At 42.5% G+C, this 25,310-nt stretch overlaps 2 protein-coding genes across 5 annotated transcripts in view; one reads left to right on the top strand and one right to left on the bottom strand.

The window, feature by feature from the left end:
- The first annotated feature begins 6,903 nt into the window (after positions 1–6,903).
- Positions 6,904–11,320, top strand: LOC107388195 (cartilage intermediate layer protein 2). 4 transcript variants are annotated; one of them, XM_054749057.2, is made up of 7 exons: positions 6,904–7,047; positions 8,803–8,898; positions 10,195–10,237; positions 10,354–10,387; positions 10,477–10,488; positions 10,574–10,766; positions 11,012–11,320. In XM_054749057.2, the coding sequence occupies exons 3-7, from the start codon at positions 10,226–10,228 to the stop codon at positions 11,136–11,138; spliced, it is 378 nt and encodes a 125-aa protein (XP_054605032.1). In that variant the 5' UTR covers positions 6,904–7,047; positions 8,803–8,898; positions 10,195–10,225; the 3' UTR covers positions 11,139–11,320. The 4 variants fall into 4 exon arrangements, with proteins under 4 accessions (XP_054605032.1, XP_054605034.1, XP_015819100.2 ...); XM_054749059.2 differs by lacking the exon at positions 10,477–10,488; XM_015963614.3 differs by lacking the exons at positions 6,904–7,047; positions 8,803–8,898 and adding an exon at positions 9,901–10,059.
- Positions 11,321–11,906: 586 nt separating this feature from the next.
- The window catches only part of LOC107388196 (cilia- and flagella-associated protein 337), a 28,774-nt gene continuing 15,370 nt past the window's right edge, over positions 11,907–25,310 (bottom strand). The window contains exons 10-17 of the mRNA XM_015963615.3: positions 24,549–25,022; positions 24,290–24,439; positions 21,655–21,833; positions 19,879–20,012; positions 19,324–19,472; positions 19,047–19,258; positions 15,405–15,498; positions 11,907–15,084 (exon numbers count right to left, since the gene is read on the bottom strand). Coding sequence (XP_015819101.1) covers positions 15,055–15,084; positions 15,405–15,498; positions 19,047–19,258; positions 19,324–19,472; positions 19,879–20,012; positions 21,655–21,833; positions 24,290–24,439; positions 24,549–25,022 — 1,422 coding nt within the window. The 3' untranslated portion in view covers positions 11,907–15,054. The remainder of the gene's footprint in view (positions 15,085–15,404; positions 15,499–19,046; positions 19,259–19,323; positions 19,473–19,878; positions 20,013–21,654; positions 21,834–24,289; positions 24,440–24,548; positions 25,023–25,310) is intronic.

The raw sequence follows: 25,310 nt of genomic DNA, 5'->3' as shown, positions 1-25,310 counted from the left end.
TATCGACAGATGCTGTGAACCACAAGCCTTACAGCTCCTGCTTTCCAAAGGCCTACTGGTCAAAGCATTAAACAGTCGGCATGATGACAATGGCCATCAAGGTATCAATCGAACCATGAGTCTGGTGAAACAAAGGTGCCATTGGTCATCAGTGGGACGCAATATCGAAAAACATTACTAAGAATGTCAGTGCTGCATTGTGGATAAGGCTGTTCCACCTAAAGTCTGCACCTTTAATGGAAGTTTGATGGCTTCAAAACCACTAAAAGTCATAGCCATAGATTTTATCTTACTGGATAAGGCATTGGATGGCAGGGAGAATGTTCTAGTGGTCACGGTTGTCTTCTCAAATATTGCCCAAGCCTATACCTCACACGTGACCAACGGGCGAGTGCAGTGACTAAAATCTTAAATAAAAATTGTTCCTACACCTATGGACTTCCCAAAACCATCAACATTCAAGGAAGAATTTTGAAGATTTGTTAAAACATCTGTGCAACTTGTATGGAACTGAGAAGAGTAGGCCAACACCTGACCACCCACAGGGAAATAGACAGCGTGAGAAGTACAACCAGACACTGCAAAACTTGATGCACATCCATCCCCTAGAACATCAATGGAAGCGGCCCTGATACCTGCCTGAGATTCTTTTTGCTTACAAACTACTGCTACACCAATAAAATGGCCTTTTGCTGTATTAACTATTTGGCCAGAGCTCATTGCAGGAAGATCCAACTGCTGGACGGATGCAGGACTGGGTGGAAGAACATTAGAAAACCCTGATTTCAGTCTTCAGACCAAAGATAAACCAGTAGGCCAATGGAAAATCAAAATCAAAATTACCATCCCAACATAACTACCATTCTTCCATCTGGCACAATGGAAAACAAAAAGAGCCATCCATTAGGCCGCTATTAGATACAGGATGTCTGGGACCCCACTGTGTAGGTGGTTGTTGAAAACCTTGATCCTGAAGGCAGAGTGTACCAAATCTGCCAGAGTTGTGTGATGAACCAGAACGCCATTCCGCCTCAAAGAAATAAAACGAGTGCTGAACACGTCTAGCGACAGACACGGAGCAGACTGAAGAATATCTCACGGAAAAAGTCCAGTGATATAAAGTTAATACACCCATGACTGAAGGAGTATAAAGATACACAGCAAACTTTTTATTCGTGTCAGAAAATTACAGGAAACACAAGTTTAGAGGTAGTGATTGGATGAAGAGGTGGTGGACAAATGTGTCCGTGTTAAAAAGTCTCTGAAATACATAAACACTAAATAAACACACTAGAGGAGTTGGTTACTCCAATAATGGTAGGATGTGCCAGAAAAGAGCTACGCCCTCTGCTGTCCTGGAGGAGAATTGCTTCACAACACTGACACACAAATGATGAAGTACAAAAGGTAAACCTCAATATACAGTATGTGCATGCAAAGTGGCTGACAGAGAAGTATAAACTAGCCTGAAGAGGTAAACAGGTACGTTGCTTTTTATAGTAACACCTTGTAGCACACACTAAATGTTTTACATTAAAATGTTGGCTCCCATTCCTTTGCAGCATGCTGAAACTTGTTTTGTTGCACTTTCACACATTTCTGTATCTTGAATATAGACGTCAGAATAACTGTTCCACCTTTGTTTTGGTTAATTTTCCACATGGAAACAACAACATATTTTTAGAAAAGGCGTATAAATTGCAAAAAAAGACCTTTTTGAAAACTTTATAGAAACTCTTGAAAAAAGTTTGAGTATGTTTGAGACTTCTGCTCCCAAAAAGTGATATGATCAGCCAACACTGATGAAAGCAGTAGCTGTTTTTACAGGACCATAGTGTGTGCAAAACGGGATTTGCCACGGCTCCCTGGGGAGGATAAAGGTCGTTTATAAGATCAGACCGTGGCGGTAATGTGGCGCAATCATGGCAATTTTATAAAAGATTAGATGATGGCGGCATAAAGGGGGTTTGGGGGCGGTCTCTGCGCTGCCGCAGACTTCCGTTTATCTTGGACATAACTTGCTTTTTATTGCGATTGAAGCCATGATCGTTACTTTTTTAAACAAGCAGCTCCTAAAGGTGTCTGTCCCCATCGGTCCCTGTGCAGTCTCTGGTGATCTGAGCTTCAGCTCAGAGAGGCTCATGGAGCGCTGTGGCGCTCCAGTTTGCCATCTCAGCTGATTTTGTTCAAAAAGTAAAACAGTAAACCTTATTGCCGGTGTTTACTTTCATTTTCAATAAATTTGCCAGCCGGAGCTCAGCAATAACTCTCCGCATCATCATGACATCTACCTCTGTTGCGTATTACTGCAATATTACTACCAAGCGACGTGGAACGATTGCTGCAAAATTCGTGAAACGCCATGCCGGCATGACGCGTTTATAGACATACCGTTGCGGTAATATTACGCCAATTTGCCTGCATAGTGTGTCTTGTAAAAAGGGCTAGTGAGATATTTAACACTAAACATCATTTTTATTTCTATAGATGTTTTCTTCTGAAAGCTGTCATTGTTGGGACGAAGGCAGAATTGGAGACCATCAATCTAACCAGACCCAAAAGCATCAGGTGCAAGTACACAACTTCATCTGGTAAAAAACGTTCATAGACAAGCAGTAATACTCTTAATATTACGCTGCCAGTTCTCCCTTTGGGTCAAAGTTAAACCCTTTCATGTGTGAAACATCAATAAGTTAAGACTCCACAAGTTTATTTCAAATGATGAGAATGTGATAGCATTGATCCCACAAGAGGAACATGCCATAGTTAGAAACAAGGACAAGGATTTTGAGTTAGCCTGCAAGCCGTCCTATACATGAATACATAGTCTGGCCACAACTCATAGACAGATGTCAGTCGCGAGACAGAATCTTGTCTTTCAAACTGTTTCCTCATGCTATTGGACGATGAACAAGTGATGTATACATCATTACGGATGTCAGTCAATAGGGCAGTCTACCATACGCTGGCCAAGAAGATGGTCTCTATGTGTGATTCGGTAGGTTACATAACATGCTTTGTCTTCTCTGGAAAGCAAATCCTCCAAAAATGGTACAAAGAAGAGTAGGGTTGGGCATCATTTGAATATTAACAATTCTGGATCTGATTCAAATTCCTTGCTTCAAATTAGGTTCCTAGAAACTCTCAATTCAGATTCTTTCAAGGCAGGTCAAAAAATGACATGTTTTAAAAGAGTCCGCGAACCACAAGTCTTAAAGAAATAGTGTGAACGTCTCCTTTAATTAGTGAAGCCACTAGGGATGGTCCAATCGGGTTCTCTGGTGCCGATCACCAATCATATAGGCCACATGATCTGGGAAAATAGAAAAAATAGCATTGCCTTAATTTAGGCAGAAACATGCTTTTACTTTAAGAGAAAATCAAAAAGACTTGCAGCACAATCAGTGTGTTTGTTTCTGACCACAACTGCTAAGCCTCCTACTCATGACCCAAGTTTTAGAACTGAAGAAGCCTCTTGGATGAGAAGCAAAATGTCTTAAAGTTAACCACAAAAGTCCAGTTGTCTTAAATGAAAACACTTAAGATGATCATGTCCCGGATGACTGAGAATCTACACCAACACGTTGCAGCGCAAAGCAGCAACGATTCAGTCAGAAGGAAAACTGAAACAAATAAAAGTAGCTACTCTCAGTGCATTTACAAGCACATCTAAGTCAGTCTAGGTCCGTCTATGGCAATAAGCTATCCTAGTTTACATGTACATTAGAAAAACAAACTCAAATGAATTTCGTTCCACTCCAGTATGATAGGTGGTGACATGCACCCTCTCACATTGGTAATCTTCCGGTTAGCCTATAGCAGCACAAATAGTAAACAAAGGCTGGCGGGACTGAAGCAGATGGAGTAAGATAAGCACAATGGCCGAAGGAAGGGACAACAACAACGCTGCGGCACAGCTTATTTAGTACATACTGTACTGTTTGATGGTGTTACACCCGTTACATTGAACGAAATGTTGAAGAAGAAACAATTTTTCTGTAGCACCTCTCAAGATAAAAATCATGAGACGCTTCACAAGAACAAAACAGATTAAGAAAATATCGTAATAAAACAAATAAAACAGGGGGAACATTTGAAATAAAAATATGAGAAGAAATGAAGAAAATTAACAAGAAAAGGTAATACAGGATCCCGGGAAAGACAGAATTAGTAAAAACAGCATGAAGAGAAGGTAGTGATGAAGAATCAGCAGAAGGTCACACCAAAGCCTGAAGAGATGAGTCTTCAGCTGCTTTTTAAAGGAAACCACTGAGTCCACTGATCTCAGGCTCAGGGGGAGAGAGTTCCAGAGTCTGGGGGCCACAGCAGCAAATGATCTTTGGTCTTTAGCCTGGTGCTGCACAACCAGTAGGCTTTGATCACTGGACCTCAGGGATCTGCTGGGGGTGTAGGGACTGAGAAGATCACCAATGTAAGATGGTGCTTGTCCATGTAAGGCCATAAAGAGCAGTGGTCTTATTTATCAAACATTGTGTAGAATCCTTACTAAAACCGTACTTAAGCTCAGCAAAAAATATATATACGTACTCCAAGTAGGTTTGTGACCTATCAAACATGGAGTACGCACAGCTGCACGCAATCTCCGCTTCATAAGTCAGAGACTAACAAGAATGTTTCTCAGCTGCATTTTAGTCACATCCCGCCCTCACCACGCCCACTTACTGCCATAAATAGTCAATGCAAAGTGCCTTGTGGATCTCATGCATATACATAAGCCGGCTGTTGCAGCGATCCTCCAATGATGATGGCGACCGTAGATCAAGGCAGATCAAGGAAGCACAATTTTACAGAAGCAGAAATTGAGGTACCTGTGGGTGAGGTGGAGAAATGAAAGGAAGTGCTTTTGCAAAACAAGTAAGAGAAAATCCACGGAGTGGCACAGCGTTGCTGAAGCCGTCAATGTTTGTGAATTCTTCAGAGAGATCTGTGGCGGATATAAAAAAATGGTCCAATCAGGATTCAAACCCCAGACTCCCAGGTGAAAGTCACGCACACTAACCAGTCAGCCAAATGAAGATCTCCCTTGTCCAAGTAGTCAGGGCACATGATCAATCGGGTCACAGTGACAGGACACACACTGTCACAGACGCATGACATTCTGTCTCAATCTGTCCCCCTGCTGATATTCTGCATTCCGTATGCTGCGCTTCAGGCTGTGTGTGTGTGTGTGTGTGTGTGTGTGTGTGGGGGGGGTCTTGTTCTATGTGACACGAAGCAGTACATGTGATAATGCTGCAGGATTTCATAATTGTATCCTTCTCAGCAGCAGCACTGCAGGTGCTCTCCATATCCAACATGTGAGTAAGCCAGGTCCTTAGTCAACTTAAAGTTGCGCACATTTTTCCGCTAAGTTTTCTTTCATAAATCCCAAAGTTTGTTTGGAAAGATGCTTATGCAGTTTTCCGACCCCGTTTTGTGCGTAAGCAAGCTTGATAAATGAGGCCCCTGAACCAGGATCTTGAAATGAACCCTGAAGTTGACCGGCAGCCAATGAAGCTGGAGGAGAAGCGGGGTGATGTGGGTGTGTTTGGAGGACTTGGTCAGAAGCCGAGCACAGGCATTCGGAACCACCTGTAGACGGTTCAGGGAAGTTTTTTTTTTCCAGACAAGTGAAAAGAGACTTGCAGTAGTCTAAGCGTGAGACAGAATGGGACTCAGCTTAACAATGTTCCTGAGATGGAAGAAGGAAGAGCGAACAAGTGAACTGACATGAGAATCCAGGGTGAGAGCTGGGTCAAAGGTCACACCAAGATTCCTGACAGAGGGTTTGGTGTGAGAAGAAAGCTGATCAAGAGAGTCTCTGACTTTGGGAACCAGCTTGTCTGGAGCACAGATGAGGATCTCGGTCTGTAACGTGTTGCTGTTTATTTCTTCATTTATTTTTCATTTGTAAGAAAGTGGGTTGAAAAGGAAGGTTGTTTTGTGTTTCCTGTACATGGACTTTTATTTTGAAAGGCTACATTTGAGCTGCTCTGCCAGCCACATCTTTAACGATGGATGCAAACCAGGTGTGTGAAGAACACACAACCTGGATGAAATGCTGGCAAGCAGACAGCTGAGAATGGACTGAAAACATTCAATCTATTGCTAAAGAACTAATAAAAGGACTGAAGACGTAAGACGTTGCTGCTTTGCACTGCAACGTGTTGGTGTAGATTCTCAGTCATCCTGGACATGATCATCTTAAGTGTTTTCATTTGACAACTGGCCTTTTGTGGTTATCTTAAGACATTTATTTGTCTTTTTTTTTGTTTGCACATTATTGAATTTGTTCTAACTGTAAAATTCTGTATATTCAGTTTCACGGTTTAAAGGAGGTCTAACAAAGAAGGACAGAAGAGGTCAGCAAAGGAAAGACATTCATTAAACCCGCTAAAGAAATCACTTGTGTCTGTGTTGCTCGGAGGGAGTCATACGGTCTTATCTTCATTCAGCTGTAGAAAGTTCCCCGCCATCCAGGTTAGTGCAGTCTCAGCAGGTGTGTAACAGCTGCAGCTTAGACATCTCATGGGGTTTAAAGGAGCTGTACAGTTTGATGTCATCAGTATAAAGATGGTAGGAGATTCCTTTAAAAGAGCTCAGGATGTACTGAATAGGAAGCAGATAGAGGAGGAAGAGTACAGGCCCCATCCTGGCCATGTCGACCCAACAGACTGCTCTATCCCACTACACACTCCTCTTGTCCTTGTCAGGCACATAGCTGATCTCCAGCAGGGATGAATTTAGGGCTGGCTATTAGGGCTCAAGCCTCGGATGTTTTCTGAAAAGCCCCGAATCTAATTTTGACTTTTGATGAGTAAAAAAAAAAAAAAAATTGCTTAGAAATAGCATGCAGTACCAAATTCCACCAGAGAGGGATGTGTAGTGTAGCCTGCTGGAGTCTGCCCAGAAGAAGCGCTTAAGCAGGCTGCATGCTTTGCTAGAGAGGGCTCGGGACGCTGAAACTTGGATGTTAGGAAGGATTTGTTTTGTTTTTTGGACTAAAAGAACCACAACAGATTGAAAGCAAAAGCTGGGATGATTCAGGTTTGTGCTTCTTATTTAAAACATGTCAGTAAAGTTGTTCTGGGAAGAAAATGAATGATAGCAGAATTATGTTATGTTGGAGGTCTTATGGGAATAATCCACACAAGCTGGGATAATTATCATAAAAATGAAATGAATGAACAACAGAGGAGCTGAGGCTCTCTGGATTTCTGAAAAGTGTAAAAAGAGTAAAGTTGAAGGTAGTACAAGAAATAAATCCAATAAAATGTATACGTTATTTAATTTTGTAAATTTAATTCATCAATTAAATTTGTTCTCAAGTTTTTTATACCCTCCCATTAAAGGAAAAAGAACAGCTGTCACTGACAGATGTTTATGTTGACAAAAGTAATAGTAGATATAAAATCATGACATGGCTTTCAAACTGTAGTTCAGCAGAAATATAAAAAAAAACAACCATGATCCATAAACTAATATTATTTTATACACTTGTAGGAGACCACTGCAGCCAAAGGATTTCTGAGACTCAGACGTCTGCACCTGTTGACAGTTTTAACCCTCAGCTCATTAGTGAAGACTGTTTTATTTAATTATTTTTTTAACAATTCAAAAGCAAAGTTTTATTTCAAGGCTCAAGAACAGTTACTTTCCCCAAGGGATCACCACCGAACGCACGCACCAAAAACTTTATATACAAAAACCTAGTTGTAATTATTTAACTTTCAGATGCCTGCAGTGTTTATGGTGCTTTTGTTTATCCTGTGATACTTTATTTTTGTACTTAATAGTAAATATTAGGACCAGGACCATTGCTGTTTCATTGTGCTGGCAGCACTTTCTGTGAATGAACGATGGCAGTAGAGCTTTCTAATTCTATTTTGCTTTATTATAATTTAGGTATTTTCTATTTGCTATACTTAGTTTCTAATTATTTCGTTGACTACATTAATGGAAGCATATAAATTAATGAGGATCATCACGCAAACATGGCTCAAATCTTAATGTAAAGTTCCAGAGAGGATTTGTTTTGGCTCCCAGTGACGAGCCGGCTACCGTCGTTCATTTCACAGTTTTGCTTCACAGACCGACACATCACTACCAGTAGCTCTCTACCCGCTATGCCGTTGAAACTTCATCGTACTCCTTTGGTCCCCTCCGCGACAAACACAAAGTTGATCTGTCTCCTGCAGCTCCTTGGTACATCTCTGCTTCACAGATGCATCACACCCTTCTCCACCAAGTCAGGATTTGACTTCTGGTTAACCAGCTATTAACCGTTAAGGGGTGTCAGTAGTTGGTTAAAGACTTGTTGGTAAACGTGCATCCCTAACAGTTAGCTTCTACTAGCCGAGATTCTCTGCTGTTTCCTGGATGCTAAACCAAAAACAGCCTTCAGGGTGGGTGAGTGTTAATTCATAGGGTGACGTAGATCTGTCAGGATTTTCTAATCCTAGAGTTTCACTGTCTTTATTCTATCAGAAGCTGATGCAGGAGACAGGGTAGGATAGAGAAAATTCAGTTTGGGGTTTCAATAAAGCATCACTTAAGATAAAATGTATATGTAAACACAGACTTAATGATTGTATCAGTGAAGCTCAACAATTTAAGAAGTCTATTTTAGAAAATATTGCAATAATCAAGTGTCAGAATATTGTAATAGTTGCAAATTCAAAAATACCTGAAAAGCATTTTTAAAATCTGAGTGTTATTTTATAAAAGATTATATACCCTTTTGTTGTTTAACATGTGAAAACTCAGCAGCTGACCTCTTGTTTTTTGTGTTTCACCCTGAAGCTCAAACTAGAATTTGTCATGATAGTAACAATAAACTGTCATAGCTGTGGGGAGTTTCCTGACCCAAGACACGCAGAATCACACTAGGAGACGTAGGTAAGCAGAAAATAAAGTTTTATTTATTCCTGGATGATCTTAAGGAAACTAAGGTGCACCGCCAGACGTGGCGGTGATACTGAGCACAGCTCCGGGGCTGGTTCTGTTGAGACAAATGCTGGTCAGGGTTTTGGACAGAGTGGGAAAGAACTAGGAGGACTCCGTTTCTCAGGATCTTACTGTGGAGCTGAAATCCAATAGCTTGGGAGGGTAGGCAGGACTGGGGTGAGCAACGTCTGTGGTGATCCGAAATCCAAGGGAGGTGAGCGGTGGGAGAGCGGGCCGGTCCAGGTGTGGAGGGAGATCCGGTTCGGAGGTGAAATCCAAGGTTATGGCAGAAGTGGTCAGAGGTGAGAGTTCCTGGTGGGACAAGGCGGAGTACATTCAAAACTGCTAGTAAGCACAAAAAACAAAGACTAAAGCTTTAGTAAGTTCTATAATGGCACAGCTACCCAAAGTGAGTAATCTTCCGGCGAGGTGAAGTGATCTCCAGCTCCTTATAAAGGCTGGCAGGTGATGGGAAAAGGCACAGCAGCTGGCCGCGCTCCGGAACCGCCCACCTGCAACGACTTGAGGCTGATTAACAGAAATGTGCAGACTCACCCCAGATCCTGACAAAAACTTGTGTTGTTGCATTTTCACAGATAAAATGCAAAATGACCAGAAACACAGGACAGCATCACACAATCCTGGACCTCAAAAACTTTGTCAACACAAAATTCCTGGTCCACCATTGTTCTGTTTATCCGCATTGTTTATCTACATATTGTTGAAGAAGCAAAGAAAAAGGCATACAAAACAGAAATGTATTTGCAAAAAGGGAATGTTTGGGAAACCTTTCCAGGACTTAAGTTTTGACACATATGCATCTATGAACTTGTGAGTTTGATAAAATGATCTCATTAATGTTAACAAAAGCCCAGCATGCTCTTATCAGAGCTTGCTGAGACAGCCACTAAGGTCTGACCAGTGCTTCTCTAAAAGCCCGCTCTGAACTGGTCTTCTTACATTTTTATCTGTGAAAATGCAGCAAAACACTCTGAGAACCTCCATTAGAGTCCAGCTTTTTGTGTGAAAGAATGTGCGACTCAAGGAGTGATGCACCACCATTAAAAGGGTGAGGTAGACACAGCTAGCGAGTGCAACGGAGAGGTCCTCCTGGTAAGAAAACAAAACTCTAAACCATTTTTCTTCTAAAGAAAAGGAGAATTTAATCAGTTTTAATAGAACTCACATTGAAAGATGTATTAATTGTGGAGGGAAAGTCTTTCAGGGTTTCACTGCTTTGTTTTGCAGTCGTGAGAACGGACATCTGACTTCTGCAATCATGATCAAACTGGTAAAAATTCTCATTTATTTTCTTTGGTCAAACGAAAAAATTCTAGAAAATTCAGAACTTTACACATCTCAACCTGATCATTTGAACCGTTTTAACAACTAAACTTTGGTTTACAGATGAGTCTTATTGTTGTTGCATTTTTGCTGCTTGGTGAGTTCATTTTCAGACAATTTTCAGTTTTAAAAGTGTTTCCCACCACACAAAACCACTAACTGGTGTTAATCTGCTCCTAATTTCAGCTGTGAAACCAAGTAAAGGACATTTATACATTTACTTACATTTTGTAACGATGTGTAGTGTCGTCCCTGTGTTGACATGTCTTTGTGTCTCTAACAGTTCCAGTACAGCCTTTATTCTGCTGGACCAGTTGGTATGATCGGAGTGATCCCACTGGTATGGGGGACTGGGAAGATCTTCCTGACCTGAGGAGGGAAAATCCAGGAGAAATTTGTCCCAGACCTTATGCTATTCAGGCTGTCACTGTTGATGGGAACATCCCAGCCACAAGCACGGGACAGCAATTCTATGCGTAAGTCACCTTTAAACATTAATCTAAATAAATGTTCTTGAACAGAAGCGAATGCAGAAGATAGGTGTAGGAGACTATCCTCATGTTCGGCCAGCAAGAAAAACTCAGAGTAACAGATTCTAATCAGAAATAATAAATAATGTTTTTCCAGTGACCCACACCTTTAAACAAGATATATTTTTTAAACATTCAGTGCATCATAATAAAACTTGCTTTCATTTTCTTGCTCTAACTTATCTTTTCAGCTACAACACCAAAATGGGCTTCATTTGTCGCAATGAGGATCAGAATCCCGGTCCGTGCTTGGACTACAAGGTTCGCTTCAGATGTCCGTGCTTTTCTCCACCTGAATGTAACCCAGAGTGCCCGTAACCCGAGAGAAAAATAATGATGTGATTTTTGCAGATTTTTAAAGATCGGTTATTTTTTCAGACTGAAACAAGTTTTTGTCACTTGTTACTGGGGCCTTTTATAGTGATTATGCTGAAGGTGGTCTCTTCGGTCAACTTTGGAGAAATTAATTACAAATAATAAAAATTGTCAGTGAAAGCTAACAGTTTTGGTCTTTTTTCCTGTGTAAGCCATCTATCATGAGGCATGCCACCAAAATGCGGCACAGTAACAAATTAAAACTGATCAAATCAACAACGGCAAGACATCTATTGATGTATCATTTAATGAAATAAATGCAGACACAGATGAATGAATCAAAACGCTGTTACAATACAGGGAGTCTGACTCAAGGGCTCTAGATGTGGATTTTAATGTTTTCAAGGAAATGAACTCAGTTTATTTAGTCTTCTTGCAACCTGTTTCACGAAGAAGGAGCAGAGTGAAGGAAAACCCTTTTCCCAGTTCCGTGAGGGCAACGGGAGCACAGAGCAACAACTGAATCATTTGCATAAAACTGTAAAACACTTCTCCATGAGTTTACACCACAGATGGAGCTTTTAGCTCAGGGGTGTGAAGTGTCAAAAGGGACACGGTCATGAAAACATTAAAGCAGACAATAAACAACTCCGATTCATGCTGAAGAGTTCTACATAAAAAGGTCAGTATTGTTTTATATTTAAGCAGAACTTCACTTTCCTTTCCATCTGCTGAGATCCACGTGGCAAGTCAGATTCAAAAACCAGAGGATTCAGAGTCTTTAAAGAGAACTTTATTAAAGTTACTTTCAGCCTGAGAGGAACTCTCATATGAACTTGATCTGCAGAACACAAAATAAATAAGCAAGAATGAGAAAATATAAGGAGACAAAGATTACAATTTATTTTTCTATTTTGCAGTTCAATTCAGTTTATTTAAATAGCGCCAAATCAGGACAAGAGTCGTCTCAAGGCACTTCACACAGTAAACATTCGTATACAGGTAAGTTAATTAAGCCAGAAAAACGTTTCCTATATAATGAACCCAGCAATCCTCATACTAAGCAAGCATGCAGCGACAGTGGAGAGGAAAACTCCCTTTTAACAGGAAGAAACCTCCAGAGAATCCTGGCTCAGTATCAGCAGCCATCCTCCACGACTCACTGGGGATCGAGAAGAACACACACACACAAACACACACGTAGTGTTTCTATGATTACATTGTGATTTCTTAGTAACTATTCTATTTGGTGAGAGATAAACTTTATTGTATTTATTCTAGTGAATCTATAATTAAACGGGTAAACTAGTAGTAGCACATTCAATGTCAAGGAAAGTAAAGTGTTATTATCAGGAGAGGGAGAATGTTTAAGTGGTTAGCAGCAGTGTGCTAGTCGATAGCCCCCTCCATGAGGCCACCACAGCTCAGCAGAACATCATTGTAGCTTCTTCTGGGCAGAAAAACACTTAAGAGTACAAATTGAGTTAACAGCTGAAAAAACAGGAAATAATACAGTTAAAGAGCAAATTGTAGAAGAACGTAGTCGAGTGTGGAAAGTGGTCAGTATGTCCTCCAGCAGTCTAAGTCTATAGCAGCATAACTACAGAGATAACTTTGGATAGGTAGGACAGGGAGCTCAAGGGGGAGTCGTCTTTACCGACTGTACACTCCACCTCCCTCTACTTCCCCACTTGTCCTGATTTAGGCTAACATCAGATTTTAACCATAGGCCCTATAAAATAAAAATGTTTTAAGCCTAGTCTTAAAAGTAGACAAGGTGTCTGCCTCATGGACTAAAGCTGGGAGCTGGTTTCACAGGAAAGGAGCCTGATAACTAAAAGATCTGCCTCCCATCCTAATTTGAGATATTCTGGGAACCACCAGTAAACCTGCAGTCTGAGAGTGAAGTGCTCGGTTAGGAACGTATGAACAATCAGGTCACTGATGTAAAATTGAGCTTGATTAAGAGTAGGGCTGGGCGATATGACGATTTTAGACCATTTTACGATCTACACATCTGACGGTCTGTCATTTTTGAGAGACCGTTTTATCACGATTCACAGCTCTGCTGTTGAATTTCTGCCTCTGAATGAAAATGGAACTTACCCCAGGCGAATGACACGCCTTTGTTTGACTCTTAACCAATCAGAGTGAGTCATAGTAATATATTAGTGCCCCGCTTGTTTTCACTTGTGTGTGAACAAACATGGCTTCGCCGCGGCTGAGCGACAACGAGGTTTTCGTTTCGAAGAGGAACGCAGGGTTTCCTTAGCGTGCGGCGCTAACAACTTAGTGATGTGACATGTCTCGGAGAAAGCGTAAAAACACGTTGGACGCTTCTTCTGAAGCAGGAAAATAACACCGCTTCTTAAGCAGAGCACGACGCCGCCTCGGCTCGTTCACCCTCTGCCGAGCCGGACTGAGCTCGGTCACTGGGTCGTTGGAGCTGCCCCGTGACTGCCTGATGGAAAACCAGCGGGTTTCATCAGACTCGTAGTTTCTTGTTTTTGCTGGGACCCCTGTATTTTACCGCTCCCTCCTGCAGTCTCCCCCTATTACAATTTAAAATGATTCTGTAAATCCGTGCATCAATAGAAACAATCTCTGCCTCTGCCAGCTGCAGTAAATGTAGTTTCCAAATAATAAGAGGTGCATTCATCCGTGTATCTCCTTTGATCCGCATTAGTGATATTTTCAGCACCAGAACAGTGAAGCAAAGAAAGAATCCTGAGTTTGTTAGTAATTTTATTTATTAGGTGCATCTAACCTGTGCTATTTTTCTCTGAAATGAGATCAAATCAGTGCTTCTATGGGTTGTCTCCACTCTGCACTAGAACATTTTACTTTAGAGACTTGTTGCAGAAAATATTCAGAATGCGCAGTTGTTTGCTACCACAAGCGATCTCTGGTCCAGCCGCACATCAGAGCCGTATTTGAGCTTAACTATCCACTACATGAGCAACTGGGAGCTACATAGTATTTTGAACAAGTTAATGTTTGCACAATACGTTTACAATTGACATGTTTGCACTTTAAATATGTTTACGATTTTAATTTATGTTAAGTTACTTGAAAAATGAGAAAAACTGATTTTTGTAACTGTTTCTCTCAGGGCTTTTATCATCTCTGGTGTGAGTTTAAAATATAAGTGTGTTAGCACTGTGCTGATTTTCCCTAATATGAATAAATGTTTATTTATTCAATGTTTCTCTTCTTTAATACGCAATTGAAGTTATGCTATTCATGGATAAAAAATCGTGATAAAATCGAAATCGTGATAAAATATTGGAAAAATCGTGATATTCTATTTTTGCCATATCGCCCAGCCCTAATTAAGAGCTTTATATGTGAGAAGAAGGATCTTAAAATCTATTCTGAATTTAACAGGTAGCCAATGTAGGGAAGCTAAGACAAGAGAGATATGATCTCTCTTTTTAATTCTCATCAGAACTCCAGCTGCAGCATTTTGGACAAGCTGAAGACTTTTAACTACAGCTTTTTGACAGCTTTGGCCTGGCTACTTCTCTAGACTTAAGATGTAGACTCTCTCTGTTATCAGACCTGATCAAGTCTTATATCTGTGCAGCTCAGTATTTTTCTGCTCACTGCTGCCGAGTGTTAGAACAGATTTATTGTTACAACATCCAAAGGAATCCAAAGTGTAAACAAGACAAGTCTGGAAACAGAAATGGGAAAAGAGGATAAAAGGTACATTTTCTCTTGTGAATAATCTCTTCTGTTAATTTTAAACATGCTGTTGTTAAAGTTTATTTCTTTGACTCAGTCAGTTTTCTTTTGGACCCATTTAAGTCTTCATGATTCAGGCAAAGAGACATGCCCTCTGCTGATGATGGATGTGGACGAGGGGGCTGAAGACAAATGAAGCTGTTTACGCCCATCGGCTGCTGATGGTGTGTTTTCAGGTTTCTGAAATCGCTGCTGGATGAGTCTGAGGTGGACAAAAGCAGACAAAGTGAGCAGATGTGTGCACATGTGTGCCTGCCAGCAGCAGCTGGAGAGAAAACCACAAGTCGCTCATTTTGATGAACAGTGTGAAAACGAGAGGAAATGTCTCAGACACAAACATTCAGACGATGTTCACTTTCAAAAATCTGGCACCCAGCCCTGAAGAGGCGAGCTTGCCCAAAGGTGAACTCCAGATTTCAGAGGATGATGATGTGAGGAATGCTCTTTAGGGAGGTTGAACTAGCTTTGGTTCAATTAGAACGCTGTTTTTCAGAGGAGAGAACATTTACTCTGAACCCTTACCTGTAGAACAGGAGAGGTCCTGAGAGGCAGGGTCAGAAACTTGTTCTTCTCACCCATCTCTGCAGGGTCCTCTATCAGTTTGTCATGCCTCCTCCTGCAGGATGCAGAATGTGTTTTAGAGGGAAATATGCTTGCACGATCACAAAGATGCATTTTATCAAAACAGGCTTCAAAACGTTGCGATTAGCTCCTAAAACTAAACAGATCTTTGCTCCATGACAGTTTTCCACAGTAGTTTTGTACTTATGGTTTCATTTGATTTTATCCAGAACCTTCACTCTTTTGCATCTGTGTTGCAGCTTGACTAAATGTATGGACACACATTAAAACGGCTTGATTATATAAATAAAACCTGTCATCGTTATTTTAAAACATATAGGACTCATCTCGCCAAAATCAGCTCCGTTACCTGCCTACAGATGAATGATGTTGTATAAATACACACAATTGAAGGGAACAAGTGTGGAAGTGCGAGTATTGGGTAAGGGCCGATGTCAGCTGGAGGAGAAAGTGGGTTCAGATGTCAGGATTTGGAGACTTCTTCCCTGATATTTGGATATTTTCCTCTAATTGCATAACAGCAATGCAACCACTGACTCTACTTTGCAATATTAATGTTTCATCTCCTGCAGAGTTCTGCTATGTGGTGGAGTTGCTATTGCTTTATTTTATTTTTTCAACCGTGTCCTGTCTGGCTGTGAAGCGAGCAGAATTGATGTCTGAATGCTGGTGACAAGCCTTACAGATTTATTCTCAGGTGGAGCATCAAAGCGTCTGCTTTTAATGTCACGCCTGATGCGTAGGAGACGGGGGGAGCTCCAAGTCCCAGAGATCCAGGCACTGCCCCAGAACACAGGAACCCCAAGGGCACTGCAACCAGAAAGGCCCCCCGCCTCCCTCGAGAGGCGCAGTGGATTGCCCCGGGGGGCCACAACCAGCAGCCAGCAGAGTCCGGGGAGATATCAGCGGCAAGCCCACAGGCCCGCCCGCCGCCTCCCACCCCCTAGCCGGCCGAGCCCGGGACCCAGCGACCCGGGACCCAGGGGCGATTACCCCCGCCGGGGACCCAGCAGAGCCCAGGGACCCAGACCCCACCAGGCAGCCACCGGGATTGATCAGGCAGATGCCAAAAATCTTAAACCCCCTGACCCGGGAGCCACGAACACTCAGGCAGACCAAGGCACCACACCCCACGTGGCAGGGGGAGGGGAGACGAAGATCTATATCATCAAAGGAGGTCCCAGGAGAGGGGAGGAGTCAAAGGCCCCACCTGACATATACAGTCATACACAAACACAGTCACACACTCCCTCCCTCATGCTCACACATACACACCCTATTAACTCTGGTCCCGGTACTGCTGCACATGGGGTACAACCATCACCGGTTACCAGAGTTTGACCCTTTTTGCTGGGGTGCTGATGAGCAGGCTCCCCCGCCCAACGCTGAGCACAGCAAACCACCACCCCAGACCCCAACCAGACAGCCAGATCTCCCTCCTAGTCTCCAGCCCCAGGAAGCCAAGCGACAACAGAGGTGTGCTAAGACCCCTAGTCTCCCTTCGCCTGCTCCATTATAGTGTTGTGTGTTGATGAGGTGTATTCCATGGCTGTGGTGAGCGGGCAGTGCAGGCATTGTCTGGCCTGTGCCAGCGGATGCCACCGCACCACCCCACTTGCACCCACAGCACTCGGTGTCTAAGTGCAGTTTAAAACCTCTGCGCTCCTCTGGCAGGCATCTCCTGGTCATCCCTAAAGTCAGGACACACACTCACGGCGAGGCGTCCTTCCAGTATTACGGCCCTCGCCTCTGGAACGAGCTGCCAGAGGACCTCAGGGCCGCAGAGAACGTTCATGTTTTTAAGTCCAGGCTCAAGACCCACCTATTTAGGTTAGCTTTTATCTAAATATTTACTATAGTTTATTTCTCATTTTACATGATTATATTTTATTGCTTGCTTTGCATGTTTTATATGATTATATTTTAGCATTGTTTCATTATTTAATATTATTTTACTGTCTATATGATTTTATTTATTACTTATTTTCTTACTTTAGTCATTTATATTAGCTCGTTTATTTTCATATTTTTACTCATTTTAATCCAGTGTTTTCTTTGTGGGGGCCCTCTGTCCCGGGGGCGGTGGTCGACTGTTGCTTCCTGGGCGCTCTATAGGTGGCGTTTTATGGGCCATTCCCATCTGTACCGGGTCGGCCCGGGCCGGGTAGCGTAGGTTGTTTACATATCTGGGTGGCCTGGTATTTTTCCGGGCCAACCAAGGCTCATTCTCAGCCCTCTTCTCGAGGGGGTCTGCTTCAGGCCGACCAGGGCCAACACACTCACTGCTGACAGCAAATTCACACCTTCCATTAGAGCAAGCCTCTGATTGGTGGGTAGAATCAGCCCACATGGGCTTAAGGCAAGGATGTGTGGAATCAACCGGGCCAGGCTGGGGCCGACCGGGGCTACCCGGCCCGGGCCGACCCGGTACAGATGGGAATGGCCCATAAGTGGAGGTGGGGGTCTATGCTCCCCCTCCTCTGAGTGCCCTGACTTAGTGTGGAAGAACTGATGCTGCTGGGGCAGACGGCTCTTCTGATGGCGTTTCCTTGCTTGGCCTCATTACCTTACTTGGCTCATCTGGACTCAGCGGAATATATTTTTTTTTACTCGTGTGTGTGTGTGTGTGTGTGTGTGTGTGTGTGTGTGTGTGTGTGTGTGTGTGTGTGTGTGTGTGTGTGTGTGTGTGTGTGTGTGTGTGTGTGTGTGTGTGTGTGTGTGTGTGTGTGTGTGTGTGTGTGTGTGTGTGTCTGTTAATGTTTTTAAACTGTCATGGGAATTTGGGGCCATTTTGTAAAGCACTTCGAGTAGCACTTTGTTTGAAAACCGCTTTATAAATAAAATCTGATTGATTGATTGATAGAGACAGAATTGGGTTTGTTTTGTGCCACGAGCCGCTTCTTGGAAACAAACATTTACACAGTTAGTATAGGGCTAGACAGGAAATCACATATGAGTTCCAGTTAAAAACCCCTGGTGATTTTCAAAATAAGACTATTGCAGCAATGCAATTTCATGTCTATGTAGAATACGTAGCTACAAGTGACATAATGGCATATTTACTCCCAGCATCATTCCAGAAGTGCAGCTGTGTGTTTTTAATGGCTTTATTCCTGGCAGTGGAGAGCAACAACTTCATTTATTACATCAAACAGTAATTTTAAAAAATGGGGTTTCCTTCTTTTTGGTTTAATGGCGGGCGGCATAAACTCGAGGGATTTTGTGATCTTGTGAGTCCAGCGAGGAGCACAGCAGAAAGGCCACTCCGTGACTGAGATACTCCCAGTGTCTACTGGACGTCAGCGAAAGTGGTGAGTAAACCCTTCTGCTGCTGTCCTGCTCCGCTGATGCTTCCAGTGTGAAGTAGTGGTTATTCAATCAGAGACAAAATGTCAAAATATCAGAAAATAGGAGTCTAAATCCTGTCATCTAAAGCCACTTCCCATGGTGCACCAGTGCTTTGTTTCCCCAGAGAACGACTTACAAAGCATTCATTCCTACGCAAGACCACTGCAAATGCATTGATGAAATGAGAGTTGGACACATTTAACTAAATAAGTAAACGCAGCTCTTTTTCCTTGCCTATGGTAAGTAGCTGGTCCAGTGATGCTCCAAGTCTCTAGTTGTCCGAAACAACCCACATGATCCCCATCCCGAGTCCAGAGTCCAGCTGAACCATCTGCAGATGCTGTGAGGAGGAACTCTCGGTCAGCGACATGGAGGACTTCCACACACACCAGTGGCCTTGAGTGAGCGCTCCAACGCTGCAGGAGTGGAGGCTGCTCACACGCTGACTGCACAGAAAGACATCAGTCTCTTTTGGGACTTAGACACATTTATGTCTTCTACAGTAAATCACCTGAGACTGGATGTCCACAGCGTATGAAGAAATGTCCCAGATCTGAAGGCAGCCCTTTGTATCGCCCGAGACCAGGATGCTGTTTTTAATCTGATCCGAGCTCATGATGAGCACACGTTCACCTGGCTGCTCCGGAGCATAAAAACAACCTGGGGTGAGAGTGAAATGTTAAAAGAAATTCATGCACACCTGTATGAGCCTGCACATGTGCACACAGCTGCACCAGCTCATCTGGAGAATCACAAACACACCCATGCAGTCTCCTACACACAAGCAGCATATGCAGCGGTCAAAGTATTTGAATCCCACACCACTAAACACAGATGGGCTCTGGAAACAGACATAGTTGTGGGCTGGCAGAAATGGGAGCGGCGGGAGGCCAAGTCGACAGCTCAGTCTGAGAGCTGGCGCTTACGCTGTACGCTAATTCATCTCAGAGGAGGAAGGTCGTCTCGACTGACAGCCAATTCTCCAACAGTTCTACAGTAGGAGCTTTGGCTCGGACTGATCTGGCTGCATGATCTCTGACGAAGCCGTGGTCCCTGTTCCTCTCACCGTGTTTCACTCCGGTGACGCTCCAGAAACACAGATAACCAGCCTGAGATGAAACCAGGACACCCCTGTCCCTTAACGTTATGGATTCAGGTCGATGCTGAAGGAACACGAGGCTGTCCACAGGAAGGGCCGCTCTGGAAACACAATCAAAGCATAAACTAATACTATAAATAGGATTTTACTCACAAAGAAGCCAGCCTTTCTGAACAAATCAGTGCCTCCAGGCTTCAGTTATGCTAAATTGTGCAATGTTTAGTTACCAGAATCAAACCAACATTGAAATCTGTTTCTCTGTGTAATAAAAGCACGCCCCACAGACCCCTAATTATAACATTACAGTGTATTGTTAGCTTTGTTGACACAATTTAGATTTCCTCCTGGGCTCTTGCACCATCACAAACTCATGCATTGTGAGAATCAAAATGGAAACTGGAAGAACATTTAAGGAGCACGAACTTCTTATAAACAAATGATCCATTTTGGTTTTGAACACCCTGATCAGACAAAACTTCTGCTGAGCAGAGCGGGGAAAGCCAAGTCACCATTTGGTGTTCCTAAAACATCTGCTTTCACCTCTGATTAATCATTTGTCCCAGGATCTCTGCGTATTCTGTTGTTTGGTCACTTTTTTAGAATTTCCCTTGTTTAGTTAGCATAAACATCATATTTTTGAGCACTCAGATAGTTTCTGTTTTTGCACTGAGCGCTTTCCCAAAACTGGCTGCATCAGATGCTACAAATGCCTTCTCCCCTCTGGAAAAAACGGTTTCTGCAGTCAACAAGCACCAGTTTTATTTACTTTCCTTTTGTTGATTACACAATGAAATACTGAAAATTCTGTCTGCCTTATTGACAATTCTGATTACTGCTTTAAGTGTCAGGCATGAAAGGATTCAATGCAAATGTTTTAATTAAGAATTACTTTCTGTGAATAAGAACAACAGGTCTGAAATAAGTTTTAAAGCAGAGGTTCACTGTGAAACCTACATTACTTGTTCTTTTTGAAATATGATAGGTCATACTGAGTTTTACATGCAGCCTACCCCTATTTCCTGTATTAACCCTTTGATGCATAATGGTCACTACAGTGGACAGGTACTCAAATTGTTATTTATTTATTTTTGCTATTAAGCACAGCTGTTGAAGACTTTATTGCATTTGAGCCCCTCCATTTGGACTTCAGTAAGCCAAGCCAACATATTTCATGCTCAGAATGCACGCTGTCCACTGAAATGGACATGTAATAAATTATGTGTAAAAAAATATGTAAATATGAAATTTGTTTCATTCACACCTAAAGGTGAATGAAAAAAATTGTTTAAAAAATCATGGTTGAAGATTTCATAATTCATGCATCAAAGGGTTAAGAAAATAGGCAAAAAAAACCTGTCAGGTCAGAAAAAGCCAGGCTCTATATCAGAGAGCGAGATTTACATTCATGGATTCACCCACCTCGGCTTGAGACTGTTGATTTACCACCCAGGAGAGAGCAGAGCGCGTCTCGGCTAGTAGAAGCTAACTCTTAGCATTAGCAACTCCACAACATGGCGGGACACATTCAGGCTTGAGTTATTTATAGAGATAACACATCAGCGTTACATTTTTTTTAACCCAAGACAGAAGAGCGAACGGAGGCAGCAGAAGGGTCCCATTGTTGTTGAGGTGTTTGCATATCATGAGTATGACTTAATCCCATCACTTCCTTACTCCTGACAAACTTTTACTTCCACAAACAGGAGCGCCAGAGTTTCTTTTGTCTCACAGAAAACAACTTACTGTGTACCCCTCTGGAGGTGGATGATTGGTCGCTGCGTGTCCAGCCTCCAGATGATCAGCTCTCCATCATGACTCGCTGTGGCTATGACCCCCAGGGGGGAGCACTGACGCACAGCCATGATATCCGATTTATGACCATCGCTGGACTTCCAAGACATGTCTGCTGTCACTTTCAGATCCTTCAAAGAGAGTTTATGAAGAAACATTAAGAATAAGAATTTTTTTTATTGTCATCATTCGTACGCATGATGACATTTCATTGGCAGCTTTCAGGCCACAGATACAAATACAGTAGAAAAAAAACAATAGTAATAATAGAAAATTGTACACATTAAAGTAAGTGCTATTAGAGAAAAAAAATTGATTTTGCACTATTGACCTACTAACTGGTAGTATTGCACTCCAGTTATTGCTCAGGGATTTTTTGGCACTGATATAAACAAGTTACAGAATTGTTTACTTGTATTGAGATATCATCATACGATCTGCTAAATCTACTCGTGAGTAAATTAGATTACTTTAAAGTGACAGTGTGTATTTTTCCTGGCGATAGGGGTCAGTAGATACCTAAATTGTTGTAAGCAAGCTGCATTTTTGTGTTGGAGGAAGACCATACCAATAGATCCCCAGTAGGGTCAAAAAGCCCTGGGGAGTGCAAACTTCAGTAAAATGACAAGCACATCAGACTCCCTTTCATCACTGGCAACGAGTAAAGAGGTAAATGTGTAAAACAACGTCTATGAAAGGTGAAAGTTTAACCATTTGTTACAAATCAGTAAATGCATTTTGTTCTCAATGACTCCCGTAGAAGGAAACACGGCATCCAATGTGGTGTCGCCCAGAGACTTAGACCCACTCCCATGTATTTTAGACCTGAATTCTATGGTTATATGTTAACTCATTCACTGCCAATGATGACTAAAGTCGTCATTTGCATATTTTTACTGTGTGGGCGTCAGAACGAGCCCCCGCACCGTGACAATAAACATCCCAGCTCTAAAGCCGATCTTCATCTGCGTACGTCACACGTCACGTGATCAGGAGGCAGAAAATCCATGTGTTAGGAGATCGTTTTGGGCCGCTGCTGTACAAAAGGTGAGGCACAAACCGGAAAAGCTTCTGCCGATCACAATTCGATAACGGATTATGAAAGAATGGATAACGCTCGGATTCTTCCTGATGTAAGAGGTGAGTCTACTCTTTGTTTTGTTAGTTTTGGCGTTGACATCATCATAGAGCGCAATGTTCTGTGACTCTTAAAAAAACTGGGAAAACGCTGAAAAATGCTAGCAGTGAACGAGTTAAGAAGTCGCCAATATGTTTCAACAACTGGGAATGATTTAATTATTTTTTAACAACATTTTGATGGAAATTTCCAGAGTTTGACGATAAAAACTACACATTGTCCCTTTGAGCCAGTCCATTTCAATTAGAAAAAAAAAACATGGTGTTTTTGTAGAAAACTAAAGACTCATTTAGGAAGGCTTGTGCTTTTTTCACAACATAAAATAAGATTATAAACCTTTAGACTGACTGAAGTAACAAGTCGAGAGGCAGGACAGCTACAAAAACTCTAATGTTTATAAGGAGCTGCAAGCCAGGGCATGTGTGTGTGTGTGTGTGTGTGTGTGTGTGTGTGTGTGTGTGTGTGTGTGTGTGTGTGTGTGTGTGTGTGTGTATGTGTATGTGTGTGTGTGTGTGTGTGTGTGTGTTCTAAATAAAGCAAAAGATTCAAATTTAGTGAACATGACGACTTTAGTCTGGAGTAACTGGGACAAAAATAGGTCCAAACTGTTGTTAACGTCCTCAAAGGAAACACGGAGTTGTAAATCATCACGGTGACAGCTGTTGATGACAAAATCATCAACCCACTCTCAGATTCTAGGAAAGACCGCGTAGAAGTGTTGAACTGAGGTTTAACATGACAGGATTATTTTAACAGAAGTCTGTGGTGATGTGTATCTAACATTAGCGTTGACCAGCAAACTTCTCAGATCGGATTATTGCTGCATTAACATGAATAGTTCTAATCTAAAGGAAACCGTGGCTTGTGTGGACATTATTAGTCGTGTCAAAAAGGTTCTAAATTTCACATAACACTATTGTTTACATATGATTGTGGTAATTTGATGGAGACTTTAGCAGCTGCAAGCTAAAAGTTAGTCACAGCAAGGCTCAGCAATATAGCCTCAACTCATATGAGGCCAAAATCTTTCCACTTTAAAAGATCTGAACTCTCCCTTTAATATGTGTCAAATCAGCCCAGGCTAAAGTAATTACATCCTTTGTTTTATTTGATATTCATAAAATTCAGTGGAAGTACATCATCCGTTCATTTTTGTACAACTTCATCCTCAGTCGGATCACGGCCTGGTGCCTATGTTCAGCGGCCATTGGGCAAGAGGCAGGGACATCCTGGAAAGGTCACCAGTCCATCACAGGTACACACAGAAACAATCATTCACACACTCCGACCTAATGATAATTTGGTCTCCATTTTTGGTTTGTGGGAAGAAACCCACACATGCATGGGAAGGATGTGCTAACTCCACACAGAAAGGCCACCGCTGGGATTCAAACTCTCCACCTTTTTGCTGCAAGGCAACAGTGCTTAGTTTAATTGCAGTGATTTTACCTTAACTTCTGATATGTTGTACTGAACGATGTGTCGGCTCCACCCCACAGCAAGCAGCTGGTTGCCATGGAGACAGGTCAGCCCAGTGACCTTTGAGTTGATGACAGGCTCCAACTTGTGCAAATTAAGACCGTTCAGTAAATTCCACACCTGCTTGGAAAAAGCGAAACAGAAGATTTATTTTTTAAGCTTTAACGGTTTGCCTCACAGGAAGTGAGCAGGGTGGTTTCTGCAGGCATTGATGGGAGGGGTTTCAGACCTTTATGGTGCCACTTGGAGCTCCGGTTATGAGTCTTCTGTGAGAAGAGTCCAGCTCCATGCAGGTAAGTCTCTCCTCTCCATGAGCGTTCAGAATACAAAGATTCCTCCTCCCGGTCTTTACGTCCCACAGAGAGACAGATGAGTCAACGTGACCGGTTACGACCTGTGTCAGGGTGGGGTTGTACAGAGCACAGGACAGAGGTGCGCTGCTTTCCAGTTCTGCCCCAAGCTCCCCTCCTTCACCTGTCCACCTGCCACCCACACCTCTTCTAGTTTCAGCCAGGCTCAGGTGTGCCAGGTAGTCTTTGCAGCCCACCAGTAAATGAGGCGGTGTCTCCTCAGGGAGCGGGGGCCTCAGCAGCAGGAAAGGGAAGTAGCCATGTTCTGGCATGCAGCCTTGTTGCATGCAGGGAAACTGAAGGCGGACAGTTTTCAGACAGTGATGACCGGAAATGTCCCACACCCTCAGTTCCTGGCAAAGTGAACCACCATCACATCATGGATTTGTTGCAACAACCTCTCAAAAGACACATTTGGCCTCTTGCAGATCAGAAAACAAATTTCTGTAGTAGAAACATAACCTGAGCAAAAACAGCTTGCAGTGTTCAAATGAAGGTTTCATGTATTGGGGGAAACTAAGTCATTTGAGCATCCTGGCCCTGTGTGAAAAAGTTATTAAATTCAATAACTGGTTGGAACCAACAGCTGATAACTAGTGATTAGTCTATGACACCACTGTGGAGGAATTCCATTCTAACCT

The sequence above is a fragment of the Nothobranchius furzeri genome, chromosome 16 (assembly GCF_043380555.1).
Source record: "Nothobranchius furzeri strain GRZ-AD chromosome 16, NfurGRZ-RIMD1, whole genome shotgun sequence".
Classification (NCBI taxonomy): domain Eukaryota; kingdom Metazoa; phylum Chordata; class Actinopteri; order Cyprinodontiformes; family Nothobranchiidae; genus Nothobranchius; species Nothobranchius furzeri.
Note: the sequence above shows the minus strand (reverse complement) of the source record. Positions and strands in the feature narration are given on the sequence as shown.

Coding starts and splice junctions, on each gene's coding strand:
- LOC107388195 (XM_054749057.2), top strand. Junction 10,767..11,011: donor ACGGGACAGCAATTCTATGC/GTAAGTCACCTT, acceptor TTATCTTTTCAG/CTACAACACCAAAATGGGCT.